A 21,626-nucleotide genomic window follows, 5' to 3' on the forward strand; every position below is an offset into this window, starting at 1 on the left:
AATGCGTTTGAAAGTAGCTGCCGTAGAGTGGGCGTGTTAGCGACCATAGAACGGCGAGAAGACTAGTAATCACGAAATCACGTCTCTTGATTGGTTGATCAGCTATGCTTGAATAATCACGACCACAGCGGATTGCTGATTATGTGCTTCTACTAGTTCAAGAAGTTCGCTAACGGCAATGATTCTGTAAGCGCATTGTACGTTGATGAGTTTATAATAAAATGAGACATCTGGTCATTGAATGTTTTAGTGTTAAAACTAGGTTCCGATAGGTTTAGAGCAACAATAGCCTCTTGCAGGCATGACAGAAGTGAAACAGCGAATGATTGTGAACTTATAGAACTAAGTATGGATCCCAGAGATACCAATCTGATATGCTTGAGATCAGACATGGGGTAATCGCGATTAGTAATCGTAATCGATTACGACGATTACAGCATTTTCAAGTAATCGTGATCGCAATCGATTACATTCGAGAAAATTCCGAAGTAATCGTAATCGTAATCGACTACTTCCCATATTTAATCGATTTCTTTGCAAAAGAACGATTACTTTTTATTTGTACAGGACTATGAGATAAACTGAACATTCGTGAACAAGGAAGAGGTATTATACGAGTTAGTGATAGCACAAACGTCAGATTTTCAAATGCCACTGCTCATTATTACGTCAGAAGGGGACTATATTAGCTTTACTCGTCATTGCGTAAGAAGTATCCAGCTATCCACACATAGCGAATAGATATTCGATGTGCATTAGTGTGATTGTAGGAACATTCACCGTAGTGTATATCAGGTTATCAATACATCCCAGACGCCACTACCTCGCAGCAGGATAATTAACAACCACTCTGCCTAATTTCAAATAGAAACTTTTGTATTGCTGTTTGGTTATGCTTAGTTAAACGCGGTTTGACCGTTGCTGCTTGGCGAGCAGTAGGCCTATGCAGTACGAACGTACACCGGACAAAGGTTCGAAATTCTGTAGCCTGCTCGTCAAATAAAACATTACGGTTTCCACGACGAAGCATTAAAATCAACAGCTGCTGATATATATCATAACCGAGCTGGTTCTCGAAATGGCCGCTTGCATTACATTATCTGTATGAAGTTGTAGGCAGAATTTTATGTTTACTTTCTCTTATTCTCATATGATTCTACATGAAACGGGCGCTAATCGTTATTTCACAATTCTTTACTCAACATTCGGGCCTGCCGCCATAGCCATCGGCTTATGTAAAATGTTAGCGTGGCATGTAGCTAAAATCCGGACAAACACAGCAAATCGTCCCCCACTCCAAACGTTGCGCTTGGGCCCCCATAGATTAGTAAATTTTCAAGTTGAAGATTTAATTTCGTCAATAATATTGGTGATTGCATTATATTACTAACATTTTTATTCCTCTCTCAGCCCCCGATGGTCAGATTTACCTGAAGAGCTGAAGGCACGTAATTCATATTTATAAAATCTGGTATCTTGTAATAATTAGTTAATTTAGGGTATGTTGTTAATTCGTGACCTCCGGTCTGTTGTATCATCAAAAGATATTGTTGTGGCCCAAACGTAGCAGAATAAAAGAAATACTTTCGTGAGACGCACACACTAAATGCGTGTGGCGAGATAGCGCAGCAGTGGGTGCGGGTTCGAGTCCGACCGAGGTCGACTTCCGAATTACGATACCTAAGTGTTGGAGGTTTACCTAGGCTCCTCGTCGCCACCTCATCCGCGTCAGCGGTGTCTTAGAGATGGGCCGTGCTATAAGTCGGCAGTTACGGAAAATAAGAAGAATATCGGCTTGGTGTAAATGACCATAGTAGTCGACAAACACCATGAATACCCCAAACAAACACACTAGTTGCCATGTCTTTAATGCTCTGTGGGTGTCCGGGTGGCATTTGCATTGTCGGCTCAGATTGGAAGGACCGGACTGGCGGACTATTAGTCACGCCCACCCAGCGCGGCTATTGACAATGGACACATACCCCAAGTTTCGGCCTATGTCTTTCATTAGTAGCACACTTCGCGGATTCGCATGTTGGCCGAAACTGCATATGTGTTTTGGTGTAACGTGGCGCGATATTGACTGGCACCTAAATGCCTATTATTACATTATGCATGCTCTTTTTTTTGGCGTATGTATTTCAAAATCTAGTAGATACATTTAAATCGCGATGTTCGTAGATAATTTTCAAGTTCATGAAATCTCTCGCAAATAGTCTCTATAATTTGTGTTGGTTTACGAAATACTTTTGAGTCCCCTTCGAGCTCGCTCCTCACCCTATTAGGAAATTTGGGGTGCGACAGTTGTGGACCTGGCAAGAATGCAAATCGTTATGTGCGATAAATCGTCCTCTATAAAATAGGCAATGGGTACTTTATGACATAACAAGCAATTATCGCGTCTTTTTTAAAGAAAGTTGTTATCTCATTAGGCCTTTTCAGCGCAATCCATATATTGTCTTCCAATATAACTTCTAAGATGCAAAATAAATGTAATCGTGAGTAATCGTGATTACTTTTCCAATGTAATCGTAATCGTAATCGACTACTTCCTGATTTTGCTGTAATCGTAATCGTAATCGTAATCGCGTCATTCAGAAGTAATTGTAATCGCATTCGATTACATTCACGAAGTAATCACCCCATGTCTGCTTGAGATTACGCCAAGTGGTCCTGCTCTTCTGGGTGCAGGTAAGGCATATTAGACATCGCAAACTGGTGCAGCATACCGTGTGAGATGGATTCTGGACACAATCCTGTATGCTCAGAAGATACGTGGCTCGACCAGGTAGCTTACATTGGATTTCTGAAGAAGAGTGTAACTACCACGCCGCTTCAATACATCCTTTTATGTCCATGTCTGGTTTTATTCAAGCATTAGTCGTGATGCAGCCGGTAATGATCTAAGATTCATTAAGGACATGCTAAGCAATGCAAGCAAACTGTCTTTTTGCTGGTCCCACCAGGATAGTCTGCGCTAATCTTTAGATCTCTTTGCACGGCATCATTGAGGACTTTTACAGCACTTGCGGGTATGATTCATTATGCTGCAATAATCTGACACGTGCCAAGCATAAATGACAGATTTCATCCAGTCCTTACAGCATTCAAGACTTCAATTATATACCACGACAACGACCTAATAAGATCAGACAAAGTAGTGACAATCTCAAGCTTTATATTTGCATTCAATGATGGTACATCCCCCCTGAAACTAGAAATTTGTTTGCCACTTCCATAAGCGTCTTTGCAATATTTTTCTGCTTGCTTTTGTGCTTTCCATCAATGAAATCAAGGCATACAGGATACAACGGTCACCTTCACAATAAGCCATCCAGTCATGTATTGAAAGATATTGTGAAGCAGCTGTTCTTTGTTCATCATGTATTTCGTACTCAACATGTTATGAATTAATCCTAAATCATTATTTGTGGACCAAACCACAATGCGCTTACAGAATCACCGCCGTTAGCCGACTCCTTGACCAGCTGATCAACAAGCCGCCAACGTCGTGATCATTGAAGCATAACAGATTAGCCAATCAAACGCAGTGATTTCGTGATTACCAGTCTGCTTCCCGTTCTATGGTCGCTGACACGCCCACTCTAGGGCAGCTACTTTCAAACACATTTAGACAAATGTTAACGACTTTCCCGTGAGCTTATTGCAGGTTCATTGACGTTTTCTATCAATAATCTATAGAATGAGACATGGATACGCATAAATTTTGAGATTTTCCAAATTATGGACAACCCTAATGGTCATTTTACACCACACTGATATTGCCTATTGTGAAATGTAGCACTTGATCGAAGAATTCTATCTAATTAATGTGTATATATCATTTTCTGAATGACATCTTTCAACAGGTCTTTTCATTCTCCTTTTGACTGTTTTACGAAACGATGATGTGCGAAACTCAATATCAGGCAGATTTAGTTCTGTGACTAGCAGGTTCGGTAAGGACACAAGTCAATATAACACCGAAACGATCCGAAGCGTTAGAAGGTGAGTCCACAAATTATTACAGACTTGAGAATTAGTGCGGATCGGATAGACAAATTCTATGGTCCTACTCCGAACCTGATTTTTAAAGCTCTGGTCTGACTCCGCTTTGACTACTCGGCCGGATTCTAGAAATGACCGTGATTCGGTCCGGAAAACTCCGATCGTAATTATCTAGTCACAGGCTGGTATGGCATATTGATTGAAACAATGCAAACAGGAAATTAAAAACTCGAAGATCTAACCTAGGCCTTATCTGTAGTAATTATGTCAACTTGGACTTAGCATGTATTTTATTTCCATGAAAGTTTCACTTTAACTAATGATTCGAGGGTGGAAGAGGGTAAGGCTGCCATATTCATAGTACAAAGTACTGATTGGTCTCCGATACGACACCAGCCGTATCAGAAAAAGTACTGATCTGGCTTTGGTAAAGGATGAGAAAATCCGGCCGGATGTCCAATCCAGTTCCGGTCCATGCTCCGTACCATCGAGAAAACATCCTACATAATTCAAATACTCTGCTACAATCTGATGGTAGCACCTTTTAACATCACCATACGGTGTAGTTTCAAATACACTTGCTCTTGCTCTGTGTGACAATAAGCCGCTTTTACAGTTAGTTGAAACGATAATAAAGTATTGCGTAAAAATTTCGAGTCATAGTTTATGTTATCAAATCGCAAGTTATGTTATTGGTAACTCTATAATATCAGACGTGACATCGTCACTAATACTACAACCTCAATAGTAGTTACGAGTCGAAGTTCAACTCTAAATAACACCATGATGCTGAATAATTAGGTATAAGCTACCTGGTATCTTGGTATTTCACAATGACACCTGTAACCGAAAAGTAGATTTCACGCCTGGTTTATATTCAAGGAAACGATGATTCATTTCTGAAGGCAGTGTCTGGGTCACACGGCCCTTTGATGATAATGCTTTAAAGTAGCTGATTTATCATAATTGTTTAGTAGATCATAGATCGATGTCGATCGGTAAATTTAGTGGAGAATTCCCAATGTGTCCATTGATAATGAATAATGCTATACATGAGACTTAAACAAACTTAACCCATGGCAGCGAAAACCAAAAAGCTTGTCATGTTAAATCATTGATATAATTAATATTAAAGGGAGGTCGCGTATTTAGCGGATATAAATACGTATCTTGATATAGATGACATCCTTTTGGAGAGGGGTGGCAAATCCGTGGCCGTGAAAGGGTGTGCGCCAACAGTTAAGACTGGTTAAACAAAAACCTCCCGCACAAAATTTTTCCAGTTTTTACTGTATGAAGAATAGGCGTTTTTTTTTGTAGATACAGACTATATAATATATATACCGACTTATTTGAATTTAACTGACACAATTCCAATTGCGAAGATTTAAATTAGTATTTTGGTAAATTTTGATCTCTCATATTGAATTATTCCTATCGTTTTCTTGCTTACAGTCAAAATTAAATAATTTATATATAATTATTAATTTCGATTTTAGATATAGACTGTATAGATCGTATAATTTCAATTTGTCTGACACAAATCGAACTAGTTGTTCGAAATTTCGAAAGTAGGACAACTCAACATATTTTCAGCGGTCTAGAAAACCGATTAGAGGAATATGATGAAAATTTTAAAATGTCATATGATATGTGTCTCAGCATCTGTTGATACTGGCCGGCGGAATGGCGTTGTGAAACTGCAAATTGCAATGATGAGCAAGGGTTTTCATAAACCACAATACATTGGTTTCCAACATAATATTATCGATTCTTAAAGCATATATCAGAGTTCTTCAATCCAACATCCACTACAAATCCCACTCTCAGTTACAAATTTGGAGATGATATGGTAAAGCACTACGAAAACTTGGTACAATCCATCAAGCCAGCATTTCAAATGAAAATATTAGAAAACCGAGGATAGAGGGATGATTTTAAGTGTATCAATGTGCGGTGCAGAGCATGCCGCTTTTTCAGAGAAAATAGTGGATTGCCAGTAATCAAATGGCATAAATTTCCATCTCTACGAGATAGAGATCACGGGCTATAATTCCGTACTTCCAAGTCCCCAGATGGAGAGTAACTCTTGAGATTTCATGCTTATTCCTCGCAAATGCGTGTCAGGAAGGCTGATATTCTAACCAGATGTCTATAGATGAAATATACTGGACCCCGACCGTGTATCGGTTCGCTGATCATATAGGGACAATATCACACTTTGAAAGCCATTGAAGCTGAAAAATTATCGGCAATTTTCGTGACGTCACAACATGGCGGTAAGAAGTCAGAAAACTATAAACTTTGACCGCTAGACTGAGAATATTATTATACTTCACATAGCTTACACTTAACACGTGTCCAGATGTAGCCTTTCTAGTTTATTTCATGTTCAAATATAACAATGGCTGTAAAGATGTTCAAATAAATGCTATGAAGATTTGATAATGTGCTTATGTATATCCAACTTCTTTTGAATATCGGCTGAATGTATTGGGGTTCTTGGTCAAGGTGTGAGATATCGGTTTTACCGGTATCGGACCAAAAATCCAATACCGATCGGGCTCTAGAGTATACCAAAGATTATTTCCTGCTATTTTTGCGCTCGAATGTCCTGCAGCGATAAAGTGCCCTAAAATCCCATTGGAAGTCGGATATTTCCGTTGTAGATGTCCCTGGCACTAACATAATATCAGAAGGGGAAGTCAAATTAATGGATGAACTTTACCAGAAGTACAAAAGGACATATATGTGAAGATTAAAATTGTAGCAAAGAATACCTTTGAATTGTAAATTTTTTCTATATTTGGACTAGTGTCGAAAATTGAAGTTACTTTGTGCCGGACATTTTTTTTCGATTTGAACAAAATGATTATAATTTTATTAATTTATGCCAAAATGCTCATTAATTCGTGCTACATGCAATTTTTTTCTAGTCATAACCCTAGTGTGCGGCCCATGTGCTAATTGTCGAAATGGTCCCTCGTGCGTGTCACGTCCTTACCTGCTTTTATTATGGATGGCTACAATATTTATTAGTCTAGTGGATTGCATTTACTGCAAATATCTAAACCCATCAACTATCCACCGCACATCAATTACAAAGTACAGGGAACGAATGGAGACGAAACATAACGTATTCTGGTTTTTAATTGTGGCTCTATAGACTGATTTTTTGTTGGGGAAATTAGTATACTAATGCTAGTTATATGTTCTCTTTCTTTGTTCGTCACAGTGAATATTCCAACCCGTCTTTCACTGGCCCCGGCAATCCTTACACGCGAGAAACAGAGGATGAACATCATTATGACGTGGCCTCTCGTCGAGCGGCTACCTATAGGCGGCATCCCCATTCCACTGACGGGGCGATTGTGATCGAAAACTGGAGAGATCGTCGACATTCCAGTTAACCAGCAGAAACAATTTCTACCAATCCGTACAATATTCTCGTATAAGCTAGTATACCGCAAATACGTTTACTGATTTTCTTTTGTATATATTTCATATTTACAAATTGTTAATTTTTCAGTTCGACTTCGCTCAGCATCAGAATTAACACACCGTAGTTCAATGAGCTAATTTTCATAGATAGAGTTCTGTTTGATTCATTGACCGCAATACTATTACAAAGAGCTAGAAATGACATCATGTAGTATATGGGCCTAGGAATAGATAACGACAATAGTGACGTCTATCCAAAGTTACTTCACAAGCATACGGCTTTTATAATTGATTAGAAATCATGTCCACATTTGGCATATATTGTAGTGGAAAACCTGTTATTGTATAACGTAGCTCAAACGTTGTTTCAATTGCACTTCTTCCTGTTGTGGTTGGATAAACAAACATAACCTGCGAATATACATTTTATACTACGATTCTGTCATGAGCTATATTTCGCGTACTGCGTTCAAGTAAACTTTTTGTTTATTGTAAAATTTCTATTCCGTATTTGAATTGTTATTTCCGACGATAAGGAACATCTCTATCTCCCGCTATTTCCTAATAAACTGCGAGTGAGTATATCGGAGGATAGTTTCGGATGAACCCGCCGAAGAACGCTATATGCTGGTATCCCGCTTTTTTTCTGTAGTTGGGTTTTGGGTTGAGCAATGGGTTGGCCATGCCTGAGCTAGGTGTCAGCCTTGAAGAAATGCTGGAGACGTTGATTTTCACCAGTAATATCTTATAATAAAATACAAACTGAGTTTATTACGTGGAACGATGACGTAATCCGCTACAGCTGTGGTTCTCAAACTGGGAGGCGCGGCTCGTGACTCGAAGTATTTGCGTTCATGTATTGTTTATTTGTGGTATTCATTGCGTTTTTCGACTGCAATATTCATTTACACCAGGCCTATTTTGTTTATTGTGGTTCCATATCTGTCGCCATGCAGCAAGGTCCACTTCTGGAGTTTTTTTTTAAGACATCGCTCACGCTTTGTACAAGTATTTCTACAAATGTTTTGCACACTCTCATCAGTTAAATGACGATAACATGTTTTCGATGATTTCGATAATAATTTTGTATTATGATGCATTCTTAACGCTAAAGTGTCCATATTTGGGTGATTCATTTATCGAATACTGTCATGATAGCTGTAACGTCCATGAGGTTATAGTCATTAAATATGATTCTAAACACCGCTACTTGCAGAAACCATATCAGTCACATATATTTCCAATGCCCATGGGGCCCTCCGTGCCAAAAATTGTTGATATAATATTTGACTTCATAAGTAGCAGACGAAAAAAATGAATGGTTCTTAAAACATGTTGCCTTAGAATATTTACCAACGGTGTCTATGCCGACATAAGGACGTGGTTTCCGGCAAGTATAAGGAGGGCTCTCTATAGACATATAACCATCCACATAAATACATTATTATTATATTCTTTATTCACAGTAAAACTGGTAGATACACACATAATCCGGGGAGCAACCTGCCCCCAAAGGAAAATGGCGAGATTGGAGTAAATTTTAAAATTTCAGTAATACATTCAAATTGTTATTCCTATGCAATACACGGAGAAGTCAGATTACAGAATTGCAGCAGATGAAGAATTGGCAAGGGTTACAGAGCATAGGTAGAGATGATTGAAGATGAAGAATCGAAATTACAGAGATTATGCTGTGATTCACAAGTGTAATTTTAGTCCAGTGGTGCATTCAAGGCCTTCCGAAGAATATGCACAGTGCCCAATAATGTGATCTTCTGGATCATGTCGAATCGAACGTTACCCGGAATATGTTGGATATGCCTCATGAGTTTTTTGCTCACGACCCCTGTAGCACCAATGACTATCGGTACAATGTTTATTTTGCATCGCCACATTTTCTCACATTCCATTTTGAGGTCTGCGTATTTGGAGTGTTTTTCTGATTCTTTTTGCAGTAGGTTGTGATCAGCTGGGACAGCCAGTTCAATGAATAAGCATTCTCTTTTCTTTTTTAGTTTGACGATTATATCCGGGCGGTTGCTCCTGATTTCGCGGTCAGTTATAACTGGTACATCCCACAGAATTTTTACTTGTTCGTTTTCTGTCACTGGTGCTGGGCTGTAATCGTACCAATTTTTTGTCGAAGTGGTGATGTTAACCCTAGACTGCTCAGGTGGATTATCGTTACACGATCGCTCTGGTGGGGTCGATTAGACCACATCAGTTAATATGCTTTTTGTCTTACCAATTTCGCTATACAGCTGTCTAATAACCTCTTGCATGACGTTATAACGATGCATCTTCCCTTTTTGAACCCTACTGTCTACCCATTGTAAAGTTCCGGCTGAGGCGTAACGCCAATACGCAAATGGCGATATGGGGTCAAACACCCCCCATCAATTAATTATAATAACAAAGAAATACCAACAAGACAAGACAATACAATACAACAATGCAACAGAGTAACAACGACAACAACAAAGTAGATTCAATCCGAATCATCCGGCTCCATGCACTCTTGACATGTCACTATTTTCACAGAGTATGTTTGGCAGACAAATTCCCCACATTTTCCACTTTTCTCTGTTGTTTTCCGGTCTTATGCTCTACCGCAAATACAGCATCTGCCACGTGCAGCTTTGGAGGGCTTTGCTGGTGGAATTGTACTGTCTTCTCCCGGAAAAATTCTTTTAGACGCGATTTTGTGCGGACGCGTAAGTGAGATTTTTTTCTTTGCCTGGACACTGCATTTTTCTTTGTTAAGGTCAGTGCAATTTCCATTGCAAATCCTTTGTGTGTTTGTTTCTTCGCGCGGTTACATTTAGCCAGCAAAGATAATATATAGCCGTTGCATGCAGACAAGTTCATCAATTCAAAGAAGATCGTCAGAGGCCAGCGCTTACTATTGCGAGAACAGGAATAGTTTTCCACCATTCTGTCTGCCACGTCGACGCCACCTTTTGTTTGATTATAAAATGTTATTATATCTGATTTCTGAGCGTCACCAGAGCTTTCATCAATTTTATCATCGTGATGCTGGCTGCTCACCATGGTAAGAATTTTCTTTGAGCCTTTGCCCTTTGGAAGATATGACAGCAGTGTCATATATTTTTGAAATCCAAAAATGCTGCTGTACACCTCCCTTCCCCGCAGAGAAATGAACGCAGGAGGTATCTCTTTCTTGTTCTTTCAAAGGGTGCCAACTGCTGTCAGTTTATGGTCGTGAAGCAATGATGTCATCAAGGGTATACTGGTGTACCAGTAATCGAATGTGATGTTTCGGCCAGATCCTGATATATCAGACACCAGCCGTGTCACTTCTTCTTTGGCCGAGTTGTCGACTTTGTACGGCCAGTCCAGTTACGTCCCGCAATAAATTTCAAAATTGTAGGTGTAGCAAGTCTTTGCATCACACAGGGCATGTAGTTTGATGCCATATTTTGCCGGTTCGTTTCGAATAACTGTCGGAAAGAACACCGTCCTCGAAACCCCCAAAGCATTTCGTCAATTGTCACAAATTCAGGCAACACGTAATTTTTCTTGAAGGTGTTCAATATCATATCCGATATTGTTCGAATTATCGCAAATTTTTCATTTTTTCTATCTTCGCGTGTGGTAATGTCACCAAGCCGAAGACATCGCAAAGTGAATCGGAATCTTTCGCATGACATTGTTACCTTGAAGATATCAAAACTCATCAAGTGACAATCATGAGCTTTATGAACCCCAGCCAGAAGAAGAAGACCAATGACAGCTTCCATCTCCACCGAATTACTTGGCCCTACCATAAGAATTGGGTTAAAATGGACAGTGGCTACGAAAAAGCTTATTGGATGCACAAGAGGTACGATCTCTAAAAAGGGTGAGAAGCAATGCTATTACTATGGCTCAATATTGATTATATTTAAGTTGTTAATCATGTATTCCAATAATAATCGATGGCAAAATCTAACGCTGATTTAATTTGACTTTGGCAATGACAGTAACAATATCCGATACTTATCACGAGTATATCTAAACCAGGATTAGGCTACACCGCTCAAATGCTCTGATATCAGATCAATCTTCAGTAGATTTTAAAATATTCTACATGAAATTGTGGCACGACAAATGTCCACTAGCTGCAATATTATAACCCGGCAGTTTTACGATGTCATGATGCATCTACTCGCATGATGTCTATAACTCATTAATTAAAAAAATTATGCCCGGCACAAATTCAATTTTAATTCAAATATTTGAAAATGTGATTTATTTCTGTGTCAAGCGTTAATAGTACAATAGCAAATTATATTTTCATGATGTTTGTGGAAAGCCTGTCTGCAAGCTCCCGTCAAATAATGGCCTACTCGGAAATTACATATTGAATTACCATATTATTGATGCTGCGTCCGCGGCTTCATAAAAACTAGGAAATTGGCCCGCGAGCATATTTGAGTTTGAGACCTCTGTACTAGATAGATCATTTATTAGATTCGTCTCACCAGGAAATAGTCGGTATGGACAGTGAAGGAACGATCCGACCGGAAAATCATTTATTCAACTCCTTCCCTACAGAGCATACTCATTACTTCTCACGGCACAAGAGACAAGACAGAACGGAACACAATGGTAAATTTCTGGAACACAACATAAAAGAAATCAATATATGCACACGACATAGACGTAAAAAGGGGCTAAGATTGATTAGAAGCTATCGTTTGCAGAATTCCTTTCTTACTAAATTATGGCGGTAATTTGGAGCGGCTGAAAATCTAATATTGTGGCTATGGGTGGATTTCGATAGTTTTAATTGATCTTCCAAACCTAAGGGAATCTGTTGATTGTGATATCGATACGTGACTTTAGCCACTTCCGGATATCTAATTTCCTCTACTCTCAATATTCTCCACTCCCTATACGAGTTCACAAGATAACATCGAAATATACCCGTAAGAGCGTAAATTGCGTTGCTTTGTATCACCTGCATTGGATGTAAAGTAGTTTTGTTACATAAGCCCCAACTCAAAATTCCATATTGCACGAGTCTGGGAACCATTGCAAAATAAAGTTCTCGGAGCATCGCTTTGGGAACTAGATTTCCAAGACGTCGTGAGATGCCAACTTCACTGGATAGTTTAACTGCTAGCTTATGGGTATGGTCCTTTCGAGATATATCGCCATTTGCTGGATGTCGAATAAACAAGCACATTGTGCACATCCAAAGATTTCCATATAGCGCAATTTGGACGAAACATCAAAGTGTAATTTCAAATTACCTACAAGCCTACTTTGCAATTTGCAAAGTTCCTACCATACTGTAGAGCTGGGGTCGACAACCTTTTGCTTGTCACGAGTCAAACATTGAGTGTACAACTCTTTGGCGGGTCATGATTTTCATTTTTGCTACAAAATTCGCAGTCACTTTAGTATAGTACGCTATATTGCTGTAATCTTAATTTTACCGATCACAAAAAAAAGCAAAATATATGTAGTCACACTTCAACAATACCGCATTAATGTGGCACTTGATGCTGCTTACTTTGTGAAAGTTCATCTGTCAGATGACACAACGAACAGCACATTTTCTGAATGGGCGTCGGAAATACACTATTTTGGCTTGGGCTTCGTGAATTTCAGTGTTGAAAACATTTGTTCACATGTGTATAAGTGCTACCAAACATAGCATAGCAATGCCAGAACGAGAAAACCTCGGCGGAAAAGGAATGCCTTCATGCTGACCGACTTCGATATCTATACGATATACATATACATATATGTTCAATTTTCCATAGGCGCCTAAATTGCTGGCGCCAAATTTTCCTGTCCTGGCAATCAGAACCTCACAAGACCAATGCCATCCCGCAGAGAAAAATTAATTGCCTGTGCAGAAATACTAATTTGTAATCGTGTGCGTCTTATTAGTTTAGTACGTATGAGTGATTTGAATATCTTTTGACATAGCAGCCATGCCATGAAATGCCATCACGTAACGAAATCATTATACCCACGGGTCCGCCCAAATATGTTTGATTATTATTTACGGGCCCTACATTTTCCAAGACACCTCACTCAGCTCTACCGATAAATCTGAATACATGAGCAGAGAGAGGATAGAAAATTGACAGCAGTATATAGATATTAAATTCCCGATCATATTGACCGATTGATTCAATCATGAATGATCGTAAATGTTCGCGCTTCACGCGAATTAAGCCGACTAACTAAAGAGTCCAACAATTTTTGCTGAGAAGTAGCGTTAAAGTGGTATCACAGGAGGGAGTCTGAGGGATGAAGCCCCCAAAAGTTTGGTTTATTACCATATGGGGGGCCAAGGCCAACGTTTTTGGGGGCTGACGAAATGCTGTTACGGTTCTTTTGGAGTCAAGTCGGAGATATGACCTTTTTTTAAGTCAAAACGCCGCTGATTACAGTTTTTATACCCATTTTGCGGTTCCCACTATTTGGGGGGGCGATGATCGGTGTGGAGCTTGAAAAGGGGGCGATGAGTCGAAAGAGGTTGGGAACCACTGGCCTAGGCGATGTAAAGTAAAGCCATGCATAGCACACGGAATGAAAAATAAAGGGACATAGAGGCTGTGAAGCATTGGGAGACAAACATCATTAGCATTTGGTGTACCAATGGTCTGGAGAGAGCAAAATAAACATGAAAAAGATTGTTACTTCAGCTCATGTGTTGTTTTTTAAATTCAATGTGAAAATGAGCATGGAATTTATTACCCAATTTGCCTTGCGCAATGCGAATGATTCCTCATGGGCCAAATGTCGCAATTTCGTTGCCTTCAAAATTTTACCAACAGTTGAACAGGATTCAAGAGTATTTGTCTGAAGAATGTCCTCATAATGAGTATGATGGTGATCAGCAGCTATATAAAGTTGAATCAAGCGAAACTAAATGGCTTTGTAGTGAATCTGACTTTGCCTGAACTAAATACCTAATTTGAAGTTGCCAAAGGGATCTGCTCTCTTTGTTGGTTTCAGATTAAAAGTCAAACCTATACTTGGCACTGAAACCACTTCTGCTTGGTATATGCATCGTAATAGTGAATACACATGCCTCCCGAACAGAGCGTGTCAGCCATTCTTCCGTGCAGGGCTGACGTCTGGCGGTCTGGGAATCCCCAATCTCTGCTGCGAAGCGGACGTGTTGAGGCTTTCCCAGGCCATCAAGATGGTCAATTCCATTGAGCCCTCTGTCCGGGCGATTGCGCGTTGGAGGTTGGCGTTGGTCGTCAGGAGAACTTACCGAGTCTCAGAGGCGTCGGAGACCCTGACAGCAGTGTTGGGATCAAGTCACTACCTTCGAGTCACGAGTCACTTCGAGTCATTGCACATTTTGACTCGAGTCAAGTCAAGTCAATCGATTTTCGAAGGTGACTCGAGTCAAGTCAAGTCAGTCGATTTTTGGTAGTGACTCGAGTCAAGTCAAGTCAAGTCACGAGTCAAGTCAAAATTCAAGTCATGTTGCCTTTTCGACGTAAAAGGCATGATTACGTCATTACATTTTGCTAGCTGTCTGAAATACAGATTGAGTGGTCATTGATTCTGAACTGATGAACGAATATAGAGTTAAATATACTAGCAAGAAGCCGTTGTATCGCTCACATGTAGGCCTACGTACAACTGATAAACTACATAAGTAATTGCATAGCCTCAGTTTATAGTTACCTGCTAAAATAGAGAATAGAAAAACGAATTGATAAGATGCAATAAATTACCCGTTAACAAATTGATATGATACAATTCGAGCCTGTGCCGTTGGTTGAGAACTATATAAACTCTATCTAATTTCAATGAAACAAGAGGTTTGGTTAAGGTAAGAACAGATTACAGAAATATACATTTTGCTACTAAATTACTTTGCTACTAGTTTACGACAACATAAGCTGTAAGCTTCGATCATTTCGTTTGATGTCAATTTATTTGGGAGATAACAATGGAGACTCAGTAAAACGTACGATCAGCATGTAATGATTTGTCGCTCTCACGGGTTACACCAGCGTTTCGCGAAAAATCCGAACTTATGCAAGATACAGTGATTTTTATCGACACCGATTACTTGATGACTTGAAATTGACTCGTGAATTTTGCTCCTGGTCACGAGTCAATTCACATTTCTGATACGCCGAGTCAAGTCAAGTTAAGCCATTTAGCGAAGTGACTCGAGTCAAGTTAAGTGATACGAAAAAGGTGACTCGAGTCGAGTCATGACTCGAGTCATCCCAACACTGCCTGACAGTCGAGTTTTCAAACTGCGTGAGTCTAACAGGAGGCACGATTCCAGGGCATACGGAGACGGGCGCGGGCTTTGGACCGAAGTCCGACCCGTTACTAAGAGACTCGGTGCTCGCTGGTTCGTGACCGAAGACGGGCTCTATCAGTTGGCACTGGGCGCCGACTGCTGCCAGGATTAGGGTCGTTTAACCAAATTCCTCCACCTTAAGGTGAGCCAACGTTGGAAGACACGGTGGATGGAGCTTCCCGACCAGGGCAAAACTGTGGAGTGCCACAGCCGGTACGGGAGCTCCAACCGCTTCCTCTGGTCTTCCAACGTACTGACGGCAGTCGAGCGTAGCTGGATGCTTAAAGCTCGTCTGAATCTTCTGCCGCTCCGTTCGATCCGGGGGTTGGTTTAGGAAACGTGTGGAGTAGGACTGTTCAAAAAAAAACTTTTTTTCCTGAATCTTGCTGGTTATGTGATTAAATCGTTAGGTTGCCTTAAAAAACGACGCACACCAAACTTTAATTCATTCCAATCAATAATCGCGGATTTCGTACAGTTTGAAAATTTTGAATTTGCTTAAAGATGCAAAAAAAATTTTTTGTCAAATTTTTCTGTTAACCCCATGAATTGATGCGCTGTCTTCAAAGAGTTTATCTTCGATAATTCGGGGATTATCCTTGATCGGTGGATAATCCAAGAATTATCATCGAAAACAAACTCGAATAACTCCGCTTCTACGTGTTGGAATTGAGTCAAATTTGTTTTGCATCGTCTTTGAAGACAGCGCAACAATTTCATGCGGTTAACAGAAAAATCTGACAAACATTTTTTTTGCATCTTTGGGTAAAGTCAAAATTTTCAAACTGTACGAAATCCGCGATTATTGGTTGGAATGAATTAAAATTTGGTGTGCGTCGTTTTGTTAAGGCAACCTAACGATTTAATCACGTAACCATCAAGATTCAGGAAAAAAGCTATTTTTGAACAGCCCTAGTGGGGAGCCAAGTGTGGTCTGCTGCAAGTGCGGGCAGCATACCGAGACCCTGCCCCACGTACTGAACCACTGCCTGCCAGTGATGGATATCATCACGAACAGACACAATTCGGTACTTGTGGTGCTCCTGGACAGTATACCAAGCTCTTCTTTTTTTCCAGAAGCGATGTGGACCGCGTTTGTGAGTAGCACGCCACATTGGCAAACAGACGACTGAGGCCCGACCTCATCTTAGCGGATGCTCGCCGGGTCTTGGACATCGATGTGGTGTGCCCCTTCGAGAATGGAGTAGCCAGCATGGACGCCGCCGTTGAGTTGAAACACGCAAAGTACGAGGACCTCTGTCACTCCTTGTGTCTTGCTACGGCCAGGACCGTGGAGATACACACGTTTGCGGTCGGGTCCCTGGGGAGTTACCACCCCAGGAACCTGGCCACCATACGGGCGGTGGGTGTTTCACTTTTCGAGTCAAGGCTGGTCTCCGAGCGAGTCGTAGTCGCTTTTCAGCGCGGCTCACATCGCGTCTGGAAGGCTTGGTGTAGTTTTCGGGGCAACGAGAGGATTTGGCCCTCTTCTTTTGCATTCAATGTTTAATTTCTTGTCTCTCCTTCACGTCATTTTTGTGTTTTTTTTCGCGCCGCGCTAGGCGCGCACATGTGCTTTTAGCTCTCCCGTCTTATCACTCAGTCTAAGTGGCTCTTTATTTTTAGCCTGGATTACCACTAGCCATCACGGGGTTCGACTGCATGCACATAGACACCAGATTTGTCACGGGCTCTTCCCCAAATTAACATAAACGGGATTTTTATTATAGTTTGATTTATTTGATTTAGATAACCATAGTGGCTCCCAAATGCTAGTGGGATGAGTCCCCCACCTCTCATATGTTAGACTTAACACTACAATGGCTACTTTGTAATGCCTGCAGTCGGACCTCACCAGTTCACCCTTTTTTTGTTATTTGTCGGCCCCCACCACCATGTACCGTGTTGTTTGTGGTGGGTGTCTTTTGTCTAATTTTCATATTCTTACGGCGAACTGGTCCCGTCCTTCCTTGTCCTTGTTCTATAATTAATATCGCATTTCATGTGTGTGATTTTCGCCTATATATTTATCGCTTCAATCTTGTTCCCGCCACCGTAAATGGCGGTATTGATCCGTTTATATTCATTTATATTCGAGGTGACCTAAGTCGCGGATGTCTTTATTTTCAATTTCATGTTTCTTTTCCCATGATACATGGATGAATAAATTACTTGAAACCCAAAAATGTAGACGTCCGAATTCACATAGAGACATTGAGAACCGTGAAAGAAGAGTGGGAATGCGCGAGAATGACAAATCGTCCACAAAAGCAATGCCACCAAACGTACAAGGCTTGAATACGCGATGAACATAATAGCCGAAGTTGTCGTTGTAGTCTTAGATACGGTGATGTATGCCATTTCATAGATTTTCCTTGAGCAAAAATCGACAAAATTCTATTTATGTGACTCAAATCTCAAAAAGATTTTATTATTATTCAGAAAAATACCCCGTGACGAATATAACACTCAAAATCAGCAATCACCAGCATAATAATTCCTAATATCCATATTCCCATGCGAAAATATACAGCAACCCAGCAATGGGTTAATTATTATATATCAGCCGGAATTCCATCGTTATCGATAACTTGAAAAACAAATATCTTATTGCAAACATCGAGTGGCAATTTCGACTTAGGACTGTTGACACGAAATAGAAGAAATTTATTTGCTTAACCTCTCATGCCACGAATGTGTCTCATGGCTAATCATTGGTGCAATCGCTATGCACATACACTTATAGTTTGAAATCACATGTCCCGAATTCCTTATCAACACAGCAACACCATATACCCCAGTAATTCAATATAATATTGGGATTCGTTAATCGCCGGCTCGACCCTGTTGCTCTGTTATCAGATAGAAATCAAAATCTATTTTTGTACAAGGGTTATATTATCCCAACTATTGCGTAATTTATGATAATACACAAAGTTAGTCCGTTGAACACCGTGTAGTGAGATGAGGAATGGTCAATTGAAATATCTTGCAACGGTTCGGCATCAGACGATAGTAAGCCTTTGCACAATCCGCAATTTGCAAATCAATGCATTATGTCTCTTTTATATGGTCTTTCTGAAATTGTAGTTTGTCGAAAAGTCAGTTAAAATAGCGTGATTCGTGTGTTACTTCTGTAGCGAGATTTCAATGTCAAAAGATGTAGCAGTAGGCTAAGAAGTATTCCGCGAAACCGTAATGTATTTGTTGATGAATTAAGTTTAGTGACTCTCTGCTGTGCGCTTGGCCCGAAAGCATACAAGATCAAGAACGAAATGCACTATATGTTTGTATATTAGGAGGTCTAGTAAGTGTTGTCCTCTTTTTTGACTTTTTAAAAGTGTCCGCGGAGGACGCCAAAATGTCCTATTTATTGAGAATTTTGTTTAAATATATGGAGAAATTCGAGTGAGATACAGTATATCAGCACTGAAGTAACGCTCCGGCGGCTGTTTCGGATGATGAGCCGGAAATTTGACATTTCCTTTTTTAGTCAACCAACGGAAGATCATGGTAAAAAGAAAGTTGGGGAAAATTTACCATTTTTCCGGATTTTATCCCAGTATTGTGAATCGAAAAATCTTGAAAATTGGTCCTCTTTTCCCATTTCCAAAATATGGTAACCCTAGCGTGTAGTTAGCGAACTGTGCTTATTCAACGAATCAATGAAATTGATATTATTCGTTGTGTAATGTGAAAAATCAAGCAAGCGTACGGGTTCCATCTTGATTAGATATTTGTTCATTGTATCATAAAAACCATATCCATGCGATTGAAGTGTTGGCTACATGGCTACTGTATAACTTGTTTATGGGGGAATACATCGGTTGATCAACGAAATAAACTATTAACATATCTGATCGATTTGATTGGGAAAGAACGATATTAAGCTTGGCTCGTCATTGCGCAATGAATTATCCACTTTCGATTAGTTCGTTATTGAAAAGTCCTTACATGGTACAATCAGTATTAGACTTTGTTATATTGTCCACAAGGGTAATATAGTTCCATGAATGGTATGGTTCAAAAGGCCTCAGTTAGATGAGAAGCACCCCCTCCTCCCCATACATACATACATACATACATACATACATACCGCCAGTGCCGGTCCGCGACGAGATTCCTGCCGGTCCGCCAGGTATATTACTTATACTTTAATTTCAAGATGCAATGTCGAAGGCTTGTCCATTGATAAAAATAAATGAAACATCAAATTTGAAACTTTTTCCAACATTTTTCAATTTCCTTTCGCGCTTTGCACGATTTAGTGTCCCTAAATGTCTTGCTGATTAGGTGCCTTTCGCCGAGAAATACGCATGATTTATATGCATTTCGGCGTCAGCCATTACCATGACGTACCAACACATAATGAAGTTTAGGTTAACATGGGATTCCGAACGGTGGGCCAAAAATTCTGCCGCAAGAAAACCGCTTCAGTCGTGAATGATCGAAAATTTTCGCTATTGGCGCGACTAAGCTACGTGAACTCTCTGCTTACGCGGAGTAGAATCGATGTGCTCACAAGTACAGGTGAAAACATCCACCCAGCTGTACGTTCTGGGTGCAAAGCCTCCGGAAGTTTGGCTTATCGACCTGTGGGGGGGGGGCAATACCAATGTTTTCGGGGTTGGGCGGACGAAGTGTTTTTTCGGCCCGGATTTGCGGATGGCCGGTATAGGTGCTGTAATGTGTTTTCTTGCGGCAAGCATTGCATTCGTAGTTGCCAGAGTAGCCTGCGTCTGGTGGCAGTGGACAATGAGCAAGGTAGCTTGACAAGGTGCTTGGTTCCACTCCGATACGTTTGCTCTCGATATAGTGAAAGAGAAGAATATTATTGGAGTTGGCGTGGTCGGTTAAATCCACGGCCTTCGGCGCGAAAGACTGTAAATGACTCTCGGCGGAAGCGCGTTTATCTGAACAGGGCAATTTCACCTCGACTCGGCAGACTCACCACCATAAAAGCACATGGATGCAATCATGAATATAATTAAATCCGATCAATACCCTCTAAATGTCACTCTCTAGCACCATAGAATGCAAAAAACGGTTGCATACTTTACATTTTGGCTTCATTTCAATTTTGAAAGTTCACCGGCCCGCTAGAATTTTTTTTAAATTTTACCGGTCCGCGAGATGAAAAAGGTTGAGAACCACTGAAATAGACTATTGGGCCATCTCTAATTTGAGATTTGGTAATTGCTAGGGTCGGTATTGTCATTTGGTCTGCAACAGACTTCTTCGCGGGCTGGATGAAACTGTCTGGCCCGCCGCCCGTGTGTTTGACATCTCTGCTATACTGTTAGGTCGCTGCAGGTATGTGGTTGTGTGTTGCAGCTAGGACCGAAACAACACGTTTAAGTCAAATTCCACCCAAAAAAACACTGGTCTGGGGCCCACCATACAGTGATCGATGCAACTTCTGGTGGGCATACTATATTCATCTGGTTTCTATGTTCATCCGTTTGTTAAATTTTGCGGTATACCCATATTAATATTAATATAATATATGCCACTAAATCACGAGCAGCGCGAATAAAAACTTCCAGGAGCATAAATCTTCCCCAAAATGAAATATTTATGTTGATTTACGTAAGAATTTTAAGCTTCCTTGTAGTCTTCGAAATTCCGTACATTTAAGAAGATTTCAGCGTTTTCTTCCGGACATGTCCGGGAAATTCCGGACGTATGGCAAACCTAAACTAGACATCTGATCGAATACCATAGATTACTTGCGCACATAATGAACCGTGCATTTACAGAGTGGCAAAAAATATATTAATCAATATATAATTTTCAAACAAAACGAACACTTATAATTTATTTATTGAGCATCAGTGAAAAAACGTCTGCTGTTGTCTTTCAGATAACAGTTCAG

At 40.3% G+C, this 21,626-nt stretch overlaps 1 protein-coding gene and 1 long non-coding RNA gene across 2 annotated transcripts in view; both read left to right on the top strand.

Annotated features, from left to right (window-relative positions):
* Nucleotides 1–8,072, top strand: part of LOC145437978 (adhesion G-protein coupled receptor G7-like) — a 268,447-nt gene extending 260,375 nt beyond the window's left edge. The window contains exons 16-17 of the mRNA XM_080315346.1: nt 3,870–4,008; nt 7,244–8,072. Of these exons, the coding sequence (XP_080171472.1) occupies nt 3,870–4,008; nt 7,244–7,418 (314 nt within the window). The 3' untranslated portion in view covers nt 7,419–8,072. The remainder of the gene's footprint in view (nt 1–3,869; nt 4,009–7,243) is intronic.
* The window catches only part of LOC145437930 (uncharacterized), a 367,629-nt gene that overhangs the window by 315,152 nt on the left and 30,851 nt on the right, over nt 1–21,626 (top strand). The gene's annotated exons all lie outside the window — the stretch shown is intronic.

The sequence above is a fragment of the Botryllus schlosseri genome, chromosome 4 (assembly GCF_051294905.1).
Source record: "Botryllus schlosseri isolate E-star chromosome 4, Bs_hap1, whole genome shotgun sequence".
NCBI classification, from domain to species: Eukaryota; Metazoa; Chordata; class Ascidiacea; order Stolidobranchia; family Styelidae; genus Botryllus; species Botryllus schlosseri.